Genomic DNA, 13773 nt, shown 5'->3' on the forward strand with positions numbered 1-13773 from the left:
ACAATGTATGCAAATTGTTTGAGCCCTAATGGCAACCTTCATAACGTCTGACGCGCGTCACACCTAACTCCCGTTGCTCTCGGAGCTAACCGTCATCATTAGAGGACATTTGACGACATTTGACGCTGACGCAGACCGCCATACGAGTACATTATGGTGATCAGCGTAGAGCGTACACGCTTGGGGTGTGCGTTTCGCGGCCGAGGCGCAAGAATAGGCTTACATCTACAGGACTACCGCGAACCACGTTCAACGTGTTGCGTCCCTGTCACACTTACGTACGAATTTACAAGTGTGACAGAAAGGCAACACGTCGAACGTGGTTCGCGGTAGGCCCTCAGTTCTTGAGTTTTTGTCTTTCGGTTCGAAGTCTTAGTGGCATTATGTATGCATTGCTTACACTAGGTACAGTGTTTGTACATGTACACACGCTTCCAAAGGCCACGCTTGTACTGTTAGTCAAGGCGAGTAAACAACTTTATTTTTCTTCTGTGTTGGAGTTGGTACTACGCTAGTTAGTTCTAGTAGTGGGGTGACTTTTGTCAATAATGGATCAAGTGTTAAGTAGGTAAGAAATACGCGGGTCCACCCACAAACTAGCTTAGCGAAGCTGGGCCTTGATGAACGCCCGCGCTTCCTCCTATTTGCAATCAAAAAACGAATAGTGCCCATTTGATGTTAACGTGCAGTAGATCCAGTCGTCAGAGTTTTTAAAATGGATACGAGTATGTTGAATTTGATGGCTGTAGAGTGTAGTTTATGTTTTAGTTTTGCCATGAGTATGTTCTTGAAGTTCTTAATTCCTTAAACAAGCAACAGATCTATTATATTCGATTAAGTTGCATACCTGGGCCTAAAACTCAAAAACTATTTCAGAGCGTTTAGATTAATGCCTTGGTTTATCCATTGTAGTTTATCTCATCGCTTTTTACAACGAAAATACTTTGAGTGGATCTAAGATGACATACACGGAAAAATTAAATGGCTGAAAATAATAGTTATTTGTACAACAAGAGAGCCAAGTTTGATATTTCTTCGAGTGCTTGTTTTGAGTCCCGTGCAAGCGAAAGATTCTATAATAATTTAGAATCTTGAGCGTAGTAAGGGACTCAAAAGCGCACGAGATGTAAATAACTTTGATCTCGTGTAGTACACAAAAATTTTCACGTCAGTCGGCCATCAAAAAATACAACCTGATTTTTTTTTATCCGTCTTCATCACTGTTTCACTCATGTTTTCTGAAGGTATTCTAACAATTAACTTTAATTACCGCAATAAAACAAAACGTAAGCAATTTCAGTAAAATAATACGAAAATAATGAATTAACGAACATCAATTGACAGTTCAATCGACAACTTTTTTTGTGTAAAAAAAAAACTGTAAGATACGGTCCGAATTGCGGATACTACTAAAAGTAGTTAAGTAGAATTATTTTCTGCGTAACAATTGCGTAAATTTTTATAAGTTCATTGTTTTGATTGTATAATAAAATACGTAAAATATGATGTTTTTATGAAATTTTAAACTTTTATTTCATTAATTAATTATTACGAATGAAGACTCGTAGGGTGTTTTGGAACGATGCGGTCTGACTTATTTCGGGGGTCTATTATAAACTTTTTTTGTCTCTTTCTTTTTGCTAATGACGTGAAAGGGACAAATACAATAGAATCCAAATACTTCGAACTTGTATTATGCCCCGCACGTTGAAATGACATTCAAATATAAAGGCCACTTTAATGTTATTTTTTCTCACTCAGTGAGCAAAATGCGATTTTGCTCACTATTTTAAGCAGCAAATTACCCTTGTTCGAGCTGCTAACGTGAAAATAAGTTTTTGCTATCTACAACAGAGTGACTTGGCTCGGAGGGAGACTGCAAAGCTCGTTGTTCTTATTGATGTTTGTTACTGTAAAAGCCCGAAATGATAAATAATAATTGTTCACTTTACCGTACTTCGGCCTTTTACGGTAACATATACATAAAAGACTTATGAATATTTAGGCAACAGTGTGGACAATAAAATAACAGTTTGCTATTAAAGCTAGGTTTACACGAAACCAGTGAAACGCGGACTGGCAGCCAGCGCCGCTGGCTTGTTATTAGCCTCGTATAAACAGTTTTTCAAGACAAGCCAGCGCTGACTGCCAGCACTTGTCTATTCCCCCCAGTGCTGGTTTGACTGAGGTCTGGCGCCAACGTTACTGGCTTCGTCTAAACCTAGCTTAACATAATGTGTGATTTAGCCCAACAGGTCAACTTACGTGTCAGCCTTGAGGGCCGGCACCTAACACGCAAGTCTAGAGGTCAGCCTGAATCAGACCCGATTAATTCAGTAGACCTTGAACTGGCACTGTTTCTTGATAACCTGAAAACTTACTATTTAACTCGGCCGGTCGGTTATAGTTCGTTTCAAGATGACGTGCAGATTTATCAAATCTAACCTTTAATAAAATGGCAATACCAGTCAGGCTTGCCATGTCATTGCTTTGTCATATCTTTCGATACCTCCCTGACGGGAGGTATGAGTGGCCGTGTCCACCGTAAAACTGCGACGGCTGTAGCGAGTCACTCCCCACCGATGTGGAGAGGTCATTCCACGTATTTTTATGGACGTGTGTACTGCTGGTGATGGCCAGCTCTTCGCTATCGATCGTTACCCAACCCCACGACCCCTAGCCTGGTGATACCGTTTGAGCGGGGCCAGGTTTTGGGGCCGCGGTGAAGGCTACCGGTTGAGTGCTGGCGTGAGATATTCAATTTAAACTAAGACCAAATCTTAAACCAAACCGTTACTAATCATTACTTCTCACCGATGATTCATTGATTGTATAAGACGTATAGTACAGTTCAGTTTAAAAAAATGGCTTCTTTAGAGTATTATTAAATACATGACCATTTTCCCAATAACAATAGTGTGCTCTTAGAGCAAAACGTTGTACGGTGATAAGCTCTTAGTAAATAAGCTGGATTACAAAGATCCACGTGGACTGCTGGGTGTTGATTACAGTATGTTAACCATACTGTAATCAACACCCGCGTTTCAAGATTAATTCTTCCCTATCTGCACACTTTCACATAAGTTTACTACACAATAAGATATATTAATGAGCAGAATACAAAAAAAATACAAGACGCCATCACCAATATGGAGCTCACCTGGAAATCGTTTAAGTATAAATTCTAAGAGAAATTCGTGCCTACAATTTACAGCTACACAGCTGGCTGTTAAAAGTTGACAATTCAACAATTTTACCACAAATTATAAGGCGCTGCATAACGCCTTCTATATGTGCTGTGAAATTCGGGGGGACACGTTTTTTGTTAGACTTCTAACATCTTATTCAATCGCTGAAACTTTGCTTTTTACTAACCGTCTAGTAACCAAAAAAACTGTATTGAAAAGTTAAACCTACTCATTAAAATCAGCTCACAACTAGTCTACATTTACAAAGCAAAGGTTCTACTAACACCTTTGAAAGCGAATCCTCCCAGAATTGGCAGATGCCAATTTGTTTTAACACATGTGTTACATCCTCACAGTCCCTACGTGCCTAAAATATTCCACGCTCGAGCGAACACCACTCAGCCATATGAAAATAGACTATTTTGCTTTCACTTAAGGTTTCATTTAGTGTTTTATGTAACCATTTACCAGTAACTGTTGGAGCGCGAGCGTAGCTCAAACATTAATTTCTGTACGTCATTTGGACGTATCTATTAGGTTTAACCTCTAGTCGCCTAGAGGCCTATAAAAAGGTCTGCAAACTATATTTACTTATTATGGAAAATCTAAATTGCATTTTTCGTGACAGTTCTGATGGCTACGTAGATTCAAAACTAAGGCCATGTTTCACAATGTCCAAATAAAGTATTGGATAGCTAATTAATAAATAAATTAACTGCCAGATAATCGTCCTACAAAACTTATCACTTTATCTACCAGTTAAGCTTATTTGTAGATTGTGAAACGTCAACGATGACTTTATTCGTCAGATAAGTGGCAAGTAGCTTATTCAGGACTTTACTAGGACATTGTGAAACAGGCTCTAAAGCTAATATTTTAATGTGACGGATTTTGAAATGAAGGGTAACATTGACAGTCGAGCGCTTGAAATTCAAAATTGCCCCCATGCAAACATACGCACTGCATACTAGCGTCGAAAATTGGCATTTTTGCGTTCGCCCGCACCTAATGATTTGATTGGTTACCAATCAAGTGGGATAGTAGAGCCTATATCCTTGAATTTCATTTTTGCACCGCACAATTATAATTTCAGTTAAGGAAAACATCGTGAGGAAACCAGGCTAATCCCATAAGGCTTATATTCCTCTCTAGGGTGAAAGGTCAGATGGCAGTTACTTTCGCAAAAAAAAATTGTGCTTACGTCAATTCTTGGGATGAGCCGTGGAAAAAAAACCGGGACAACAATTATTTATCATTTTAATCCAATTTTGCGAAAAATACTCCCGTGTAAATCTCACTTTACCTTTACCTTGAATAGTATTCGAAAGAAAATAAAAGTGACTATACATAATTAAAAAATCGACACAAATTTCACACAATTTTTTTTTTTTATACTACGTCGGTGGCAAGAAGCATACGGCCCGCCAGATGGTAAGCAATAAGTAATTACTACAAAGTGACTATAAAAGTGGGCATCGTATCAATGATGACGGGGTTGTTATAACTAGGTATGTACAAAAGAATCGACATAACATGACAGGGCACTATTGTCGGCCTTGGCCTTCGAGAAAGTCGGGGCGTTAATAATGATATGACGTGTTATAGCTCTATCGGGGTTTATCATACAGTTGATACAAAATAAATAAAGACTGAGCTAAAAGTAAGAAGGAATAATAGGGTTCTTTCCATCTACAAATCTTAGGGCAGAATTATATCCCAATAAATCCTTTTGGATTATAAGAACATGTTTAACTACTTTTAAAGGTCCCCTGTAATGACCATATTTTTGTAAATATTAAATTTAAAATATATTTTGGCACACGTCACGTGACCAAACTCGAAACGTCTGAAGATTCTGATGACGTCACAACTCCCGGATTGATACTGTTGACAGTTAGGCGATAAACAACAAATGACAAATGTCAGTTGACAGTTCGTATCTTCTACGTGTTTATGTAGTTATGTGTCAAACCGTAAACTGTGACGTCATACAATTTTCAAAGAGCGTTTTGGGCGCGAAAGCATCTGTAAAAATCTATTTTGTTAATTTAACATATTTAAAGCAGTTTTTAGTATAAAAGTTGAATTTTAGGGCAACTTTTATTTAATATAGAACGTAATACAAGCGTTTCAAAAAATTGGAAACAACCCTATTAATAACGGATAAAAAAAATGTATCTATTGGATGTAAGTTATAGGCCCCTTTAATATAATGCTTAGGGATGTGTGATTATCTTACACCCGCACCTCGCAAATGCTAATATATATTTATTTATACTTGGAACCTATACCGTGTGTCGTTTTAAAACTTAGAAAGACAGTTACATTTCATGCACAGGTTAAAGTGAAAGTCTTTATGTTTCAATCTAGGCATCGTATTACAATACACTTATGACTGTGTCCCAAGAAGATACCGGCGCAAGAAACACGCGGGACACATGAATAATTTACAACGTGTTTTTTTTTTCGTTAATTTTAAGGGTGCATTCCTGAGCTTAAATTAAGTAACTTTCTCAAAGACACCGGTATTCTAATTAACTCAATTTCGGAGATAATCAATAGTTTATTTTTATCTTATAAGGCCCATACGAGCGTTTACACTTGCCTTAGGACCAGTACCCCTAGTGTAAATTCAATCGACATCATAACGTGACGAACGCGTTTGCGTTAAGTCTCATTTTGTATAGGATTTTGAGTTTCCAAAACGTTCCGCTTGGCGCGCTCTTTCTAAATCACATACAAAATGAGACTAAACGCAAACGCGTACGTCACGTTTCGAAATCGAATTTATTTACACTAGGGGTACTGTTTACATAATGATTAGTGTTTAGTACGAGTTAGTACATTTGCTACTAAAGGAAGTACCATCTCGGACGATCGATGTTTGAAATGTCATTGATATGTCATAGTTTTCAATTGTTTGGTTGAGTTAAATGTAATGCCCGTGTTACAACAACGCTATATGCAATATTTAATTACTTTTTATGTAAAAAAAAAACCTTTTTTTAAATTACCCATGCCAATTAGTTTCCTTAAACGTACTTACTCATGACCCGAAGTTAACGGAATTCAATAAGAACACGGTGATATACCTATATCAAATAAATACACAAGTCCTCTAGAAAACATCAAAAACTTTACAAGGCTGCTCCTGATTTTACAAGAGTGCTGCAGCATATGTAACGTACGCAGCTTGCGCATTACAGGATCTGAGAGCGAACCACGTTCGACGTGTTACCTCTCTGTCGCACTTATAAATTCGTACGTAAGTGTAACAGGGAGGCAACACGTCGAACGTGGTTCGCGGTAAGCCCTCTGCTACTACGTTCCTTAAATCGAAGACTTCATCTCGACATTAACGCTTCGTGCCTATAAACAAGGGACTTTGCTTTTCCCTATGTACAGTTCACGCTCCCCTATTGATTGAACGAATTTATTAAATAATTAACCAATCGTAATTGTTGCAGCGTTATACGAGGAGGAGTCAGACAGCGACCTCGGTTCGATGGAGAACCATGGGTCCGTGGTTACGCATCTACTGTCACAGGTCAAGATTGGAATGGACCTTACCAAGGTACGGTTATATAATATTCATTATATGAGGAGAATACAGCGACCACGGTTCGATGGAGAATCATGGGTCCGTGGTTACGCATCTACTGTCACAGGTCAAGATTGGAATGGACCTTACCAAGGTACGAGTTATGATATTCATTATACGAGGAGGCGTGAGACAACGACATCGGTTCGATGGAGAACCATGGGTTCGTGGTTACGCATCTGCTATCACAGGTCAAGATTGGAATGGACCTTACCAAGGTACGGTTATAATATAAATGATGATGATGTCCTCCCATACGTATCCGTCGACGGCGATATCCTGACTAATTAATAATAAAATCGGTCTTTATTAAGTAATATCTACGACCTACGTACATGGGCGCGAGCATGGCTTGCAAATCCCAATCTTTTTTTGAAGTCCAGCAACACAGTAGGGCTGTCCAGATGCGTTGTATGTGTAGTTGAGGAGGGCTTGGGTTGAATTTTTCGGAGCTGACTTTTGACGTTTAGATCTTCAAGCCGGCCGCATTCAAAGTTATCAAGACCCGTATTGATATAGCAATGCGCCAGCCCGATCTCCGAGTTGCAAACTCCTTCCACGACTCTCACAGTCAAGTCAGCAACTAGGCTGTGAAGCAACGTGTTCATAACCTGCGAACGCTCTTATTCTCAACACAATAAACGGTTAAGGTCATTATGAACGCCTCGCCTGCTTAGCTAATTCTGCTCCTGGCTGTACCCTGAAACTGTCCAACATTCTAACTTTGCTGTGAAAGGTAAATCTCTCTCTTGTCTATCAATCTGTCTACGTATTTAGGGCCAACCTTTATTAATTAAGACCGAAATGTGACCGGTTTGTATGAACACCTTTAGTGGGTAAATAGTATACCTAGTCTTTTAACAATTTTTTTTTTGCTGACTAAGTTTTTTGTTAAGATGAATTAAATTTTTTATACGGCTGGTTACAGACGAAGGATAATTTATTTTACAGTACGTATGGTACTACATTACCGCACTAGTGCGAAAATTAGCATATTACGTCACTGTATCGAACATTTAAAGGGCCATATGTACTGTAAAACGTTGTACGATACATGTGCGAATAGCTAATTCGCAACTCGTGTCGATTTAAAACACTCCCTTCGGTCGTGTTTTAATTTATCGCCACTCGTCTCGAATTTCCTATTTTTCACTTGTGTCGTAATGTACTATTACAACATAGACTGTTATAAGTATAACGTGTCTCAACTTAGACGTTGATACAAAGGTCTTGAAGAAAATGATATAGGTATTATTTCTGCTGGCTCAGAAAATGTTTATTTTCATTTCCATTTTAAAATTGTTATTAAAGACGGCAAACTACCGCGCCGGGCCCAATAACAATCGAGCTTTTACAAAGTTTCCAAATAATCCTTCAGCGACACTGTTATACTTTTCGGAAACTTTGACACTGAATACTCAAAAAGACTGTCGAAAGCCGTTGGGGAGTTTCAGTTTTGTTTAAAGTTTTAAACTTTATTGTCGACGGACAGGACTAAGACTCTCCTAAGGGTTGTGTATCTTGAGGTCACTCATAAACAATTTTATTTATTTATTTAGCCTTTTTTCCACAATACAAGAAAGTACAAAACAGTCAATCACTGCCAAAAAACCTCGATAATAGGTCCATTACATTTATTATAAACGTTTTCATTTAGTATGAATCATAGAAGCAGTAGTTATTTTATACTACATCGTCAGCAAACAAGCATACGGCCCGCCTGATGGTAAGCAGTCTCCGTAGCCTATTCACGCCTGGCAACAAAAAAATCTTCAACTTGATCTGTCATGTCATTCATCTATTATTAATTTTTTTACCAAGCATCTTAGTGTGTTCGGCGAGCGTCCATTTTGAGGCATTTTGTAGGAATAAAATGTTAGTGAGCTCTTGGGAAATACAGAAAACCTTTCGTATTTATGTGATGAATGGTGAATAGTGTTGTTTATAGAACGTAAAAGATATGCTCATGAGTAAATCAACTACAAATGAAATCGAATAAAAAAATATGAATAATTATGCGGTTATTCATAAACATCTATCCAAGCGTATTTTAAATAAAATGTTGTTTTAATTCGTTTGCCTTTTGACAGTTTTAGACACACAGAAGTACAGATTGGTGTGGTACTGTTTTCTAAGAGAAACAGAAAAAAAACTAAAAAAAAAAAAAACAGGAGTAAATCTTGTGTCATCATCAGCACCAAATATTTTTAATATTTATCCTCATTAACTATGTACATGTTTGGTTTCAGGTCGTCCTCCCCACTTTTATCCTAGAAAGGCGATCGTTGCTAGAGATGTACGCGGACTCTTTCGCACATCCCGACCAGTTTGTCAAGTAAGTATAACAAATACCCTGATTCATTGCTTTGAGGGTTATCTCCCGTTAACTTTGAAGAAATATTTTTTTTTACCGTTTCAACTGATCTTTGGAGCCTTTTGAGGTATTTCAATATAGTTTTCCCGAGGGGCTACAGTATGGAGTTCTTCAAAAAAGGAATGTACAGGTTTTTAAAGGGTCGGTACGCATGTAATATCTCTGGTGTTGCAGGCGTCCATATGCTACGGTGACTGTTACCATCAGGCGGGCCGTATGCTTGTTGGCCACCGATGTGGTATAAAAACAAATAGTAAAATCAATTGTACTCGTGAAAGCTTGCTGAATTTTCTCCAGTCTACTGTCCCACCAGGAAGTCCGATAGCTCTAACACCTCGCATGCATCATGCATATAGCTCCAGCAACAATTAACAAAAAGCCAATAATTATTGTTTTGTTTCTTCTTAGTTCCCTTACCTTACCGCGTACAGTCAAAAGATGCTAACTAAGAGGTAGAAACCTTAGATTGCGTTTTAAATCTTTCATTAATTGTTCCAGGATAGTAGACCAGCCAACGCCCCGCGACCGCATGATCCAAGTGGTCCGGTGGTACCTGAGCTCATACCACGCCGGACGCAAGTCGCAAGTGGCCAAGAAACCGTACAACCCCATCCTAGGCGAGGTGTTCCGATGCTACTGGGACCTGGATGCTAATGAATCACAACCCCAGGACAAGGTTGGTTGAAATAGTAGGGTAGTTGTCTAGAGAACCGTATGGATCAACTGATTAGGTGGTACCAAGTGGAAAGTGTCCAAGAAGCCTTACGTCCTGGGCGAGCTGTTCCGATGCTACTGGGACATGGACAATAATTCCTTTCAATTAATGACTTTATATAAGTATCGTGCCGTATCAGGTGCTCCAACATCTTTCCCCTTCTGTTTTCAATCGTTTTCAATACTTCCATTTTTGTTTTCCTCTCTTTCCAGCTTCATATACGGGACTATTATCAGCGAGTTTTTTGGAGAAAAATATCAATAGATCCGTGAAATTGTACTAATAGCCTTAGTTTCTCCTCTGAACGGGTCAGATTGCAGTCGCTTTCGTAAAAACTAGTTGTTTCCGCCGAAAGCTTTTTTGCCATCAGACATTGGTACTTGGGTAACGTTGAAATGACACTCCAACACATTAGATTTTTCATATGTATTAAAATGGTTACATCGTAAAATCACAAATATCGAACAATCGCTAGCTAAACATGCGCGTGAGCGCGACGAAGATCGTAGGGTCTCTGCCGGGCAGCGCCGCGGCGGTGAGGAGGGAGGGCGGCTGCGCCTGCCGGGGCGCGTTCCCCGCGCGTCTCCTCCCGTGCGTCATCGCTTTATGTACTGGCGTTAACAACAGTGCTTGCGCCAATTCTTAAGATTAGGTTGCCAAATGGAACCACGGGCTTTAGGATGCAGCCGGGAAAATGCTTAGATGAGTAGGAGAAGTAAAAAGCTAGTTGCATGGCAAATTTATCTATTGCCTAGTCTAAATGTGATCGTTTATGATTTATGATGGTATTTTTACCCGACTGCTCGAGACAAAGGCTAATGTGTTTATCAGTGTATGTGTTTGTTTGTTTGTTCATTTGCGGAACTCTAGATATACAGTCTGTGCGCCTATCGTGATGGTTATTAACATCAGTCGATTGTATTGTTTTCTTTAATTGAAACTTTATTATTGTTGTCTTTATTGTTTGTTTGTTTTGTTTTAATTGCCCGAGTATCACTGAAGACATGACAATAAAAACTCAATTGAAAAGGGCTTTGAAAGACGTCTTTTACATTCTTTAGGTATTTATAATTTTGCATTCCGAAGAGCGTTGAAAAAACCAGGAAAAATACGGGAAAATTTCCAAACGAACCGTTTTTTCTACTAAAAAACTTATACGTATTACTTCTGAAAAAATGTATAAGTACGTATTTTTTTAAACTTCTGTATTTTTCCATGTGAATTTGATTGGGAAGTTAAACAGGAAGGTTAAGGTTGCACGTCTAATGCGTTAGTTTCTGGCATTTTATATATTTGACACTGTCATCACTCATCAGTGGCATTGTATATGGCGTATTTAATTTATCTGAATAAAACAGGAAAAAAACGAAATTTGGAAAAATTCCCGAAAAAAACATTTGATTCTTAATGACCATTTATGATAGCAAAGTTAGTTATATATTTTTAAAATTAGCTTGTTTGTCGTCAGCTACAAGAAGTAGGCGACGGGCCGGTTCCCTGGTGCACGCCCGAGCAGCTCTCGTTCGTGGCCGAGCAGGTGTCGCACCACCCGCCCATCTCGGCGTTCTACGCGGAACACGTTAATAAACGAATACAGGTATGACACACACAATACACGTCTATTTTACCCAAATGCTTCGGTACAGTTTTAAATGATACACGGTTAGTTTCACTAGACTTAAATCGATCCGGATATAAACCAACCAACAAAACAACCATTGATATCCGAATCAAATACGCGTAGTGACACTATGAGTCTAGTGTGCTTGGATAGACTAACAAGTGTGGACGCGACCAGTGGTAACGTTGAAAGCGAACGCAGCTAACGCGCAGCGAGCGCGGTCTACACAACTTTGACACCCACCCGCTATCTCCAGTTACCCGTAAACAATATGCATGTAACTGCGTCGAAATATCGGGAGCTCAAAAACAATATAAATGGCAATCACGGTTTATATCCCGGCAGATTTAAGCCTAGTGCTTCGGCGCATGTTTTTCGAGATTATGTATGTATTTAAATGTGTTTGTATGTGTATATGTCACTTTATTGCACATAAACAGGCTAACATAAAACAGACAAAACAAAAAAACATGTTATGTACAAAGGCGAACTTATCCCTGAAAGGGATCTCTTCCAGCTAACCTTTTAGAAAATGGGATTTTGTATGTAACATCAGTTATACTATGGCTAAAACTAAAGATGCAGGTAGCTTAATACCTTCGCCTTTTACTGGGGGTTTTAAAAATTATGTTGGAAAAAAATAGTAATATTTTTTTTAAATCATACAAATGTTTTTTTTATCATATTGTGTCTCATTTGTTCTAGTTTGAAGCGTGGGTATGGACAAAAAGCAAGTTCCTAGGGCTGTCGATCGGCGTCCACAACATCGGTAAAGGCACTGTCACACTTTTAGACACCGGCGAAGAGTATACGCTTACTTTCCCTAACGGATACGGCAGGTGAGACCTTGTTGTGTAATACCTAACCCTGTAATGTAAACCTGAAGTTTCACATTCGTAAAGCAAGTTCTTAGGACTGTCGATCAGTATAGACAACATCGGTAAGGCCTGTTTACACATTGATTCATGTTTAGTACGAGTTTATACATTTGCTACTAAACGTAAGTACTATCTCGGACGATTTATGTTCGAAATGACATTGATATGTCATAGTTTTCAATTGTTTGGTTGAATTAAATGTGCCCTTGTTACAACAGCGCTATATGCAACATTTAATAACTTTTTTTTTTTAATTATCTGTGCCGTTTAGTTTCCTTAAAGTTAAATTGTACTATAGATAGTCTTTTTCAAACGGGAAGGGTAGGTTGACATTCGATTTTTTTTTTCATTCCATGCCCATGACGTTTCAGACCAATGTTTTTTTAACAAACACAACTTGAATCATGTAAGGATAAAAAATAGACATCTTCGTAACAGAATATCTCACTATAATAGACATAAATCACAAATACATACTAGAGCCTACTCATAGTGTTGTGTTCCTGCCGGTGAGTAAGGTTGCCAGAGCTCAACGAGGGGCGGGAGGGGGTTAGGGTCGGCAACGCGCATGTAACTTCTCTGGAGTTGCAGGCGTACATAGGCTACGGATACTGCTTACCATCAGGCGGGCCGTATGCTTGTTTGCCACCGACGTAGGATAAATACATATATTATTATGTTATAAAAATAAAGAGATAAATTTTAATATCATTGAATTTCATTATGTAAAACGGAACTCAATTTCAATATTTTGACTCTACTTATCGAACGAATCGATTCCGCTCGTGTCAAATCGCTTCAGTCGCGTCCAATTGTGAAGGTATGTTTACTTAAAAATATAAATCATCTCCAATAGAATCGATTAGGTATATGGCGTTTGCAGATTTTATGTGTGTTCTACCGCTTTTACAATGGGCTGTGCTCTGAAGAATTGTTTGACATGATGCCCACGGCCGCTTTCTATCACCGCACCGCTCGCCGGTGGCAGGGCGTTCATCCTCACACCCTAGAACCTAAATGGTCGCGCACTGTGCGGTTTAAGAGAAACTTCCTCCCGCGCACGCTCCGGTTGTAGAATGAGCTACCTGCCGAGGTTTTCCCGAGGGTCTACAGTATGAGGTTCTTCAAAAAAGGCGTGTACAGATTTTTTAAAGGGTTGGCAACGCGCATGTAACACCTCTGGAGTTGCAGACGTCCATAGGCTACGGTGACTGCTTATCATAAGGCGGGCCGTATGCTTGTTTGCCACCGTAGTGGTATAAAAAAATCGAGAATCGTAAATAATCGTTTCTAATTTGCATTGTAACAACCCTATAACTTCTTTTTGACATGTGTCAGCCTACCCTAGCGAGTTTGAAAAATACTATAAGTCCCTGTCCGATGAGGGTCTTCCCCT

General features: G+C 38.9%; 1 protein-coding gene across 2 annotated transcripts in view; it reads left to right on the top strand.

Annotated features, from left to right (window-relative positions):
• Nucleotides 1-13773, top strand: part of LOC133527935 (oxysterol-binding protein-related protein 9) — a 124345-nt gene that overhangs the window by 106574 nt on the left and 3998 nt on the right. For both annotated transcript variants that reach the window (XM_061865133.1, XM_061865134.1), the window contains exons 10-14: nt 6656-6762; nt 9039-9124; nt 9662-9839; nt 11347-11475; nt 12205-12338. In XM_061865133.1, coding sequence (XP_061721117.1) covers nt 6656-6762; nt 9039-9124; nt 9662-9839; nt 11347-11475; nt 12205-12338 — 634 coding nt within the window. The remainder of the gene's footprint in view (nt 1-6655; nt 6763-9038; nt 9125-9661; nt 9840-11346; nt 11476-12204; nt 12339-13773) is intronic.

This window comes from Cydia pomonella, chromosome 18 (assembly GCF_033807575.1).
Source record: "Cydia pomonella isolate Wapato2018A chromosome 18, ilCydPomo1, whole genome shotgun sequence".
Classification (NCBI taxonomy): domain Eukaryota; kingdom Metazoa; phylum Arthropoda; class Insecta; order Lepidoptera; family Tortricidae; genus Cydia; species Cydia pomonella.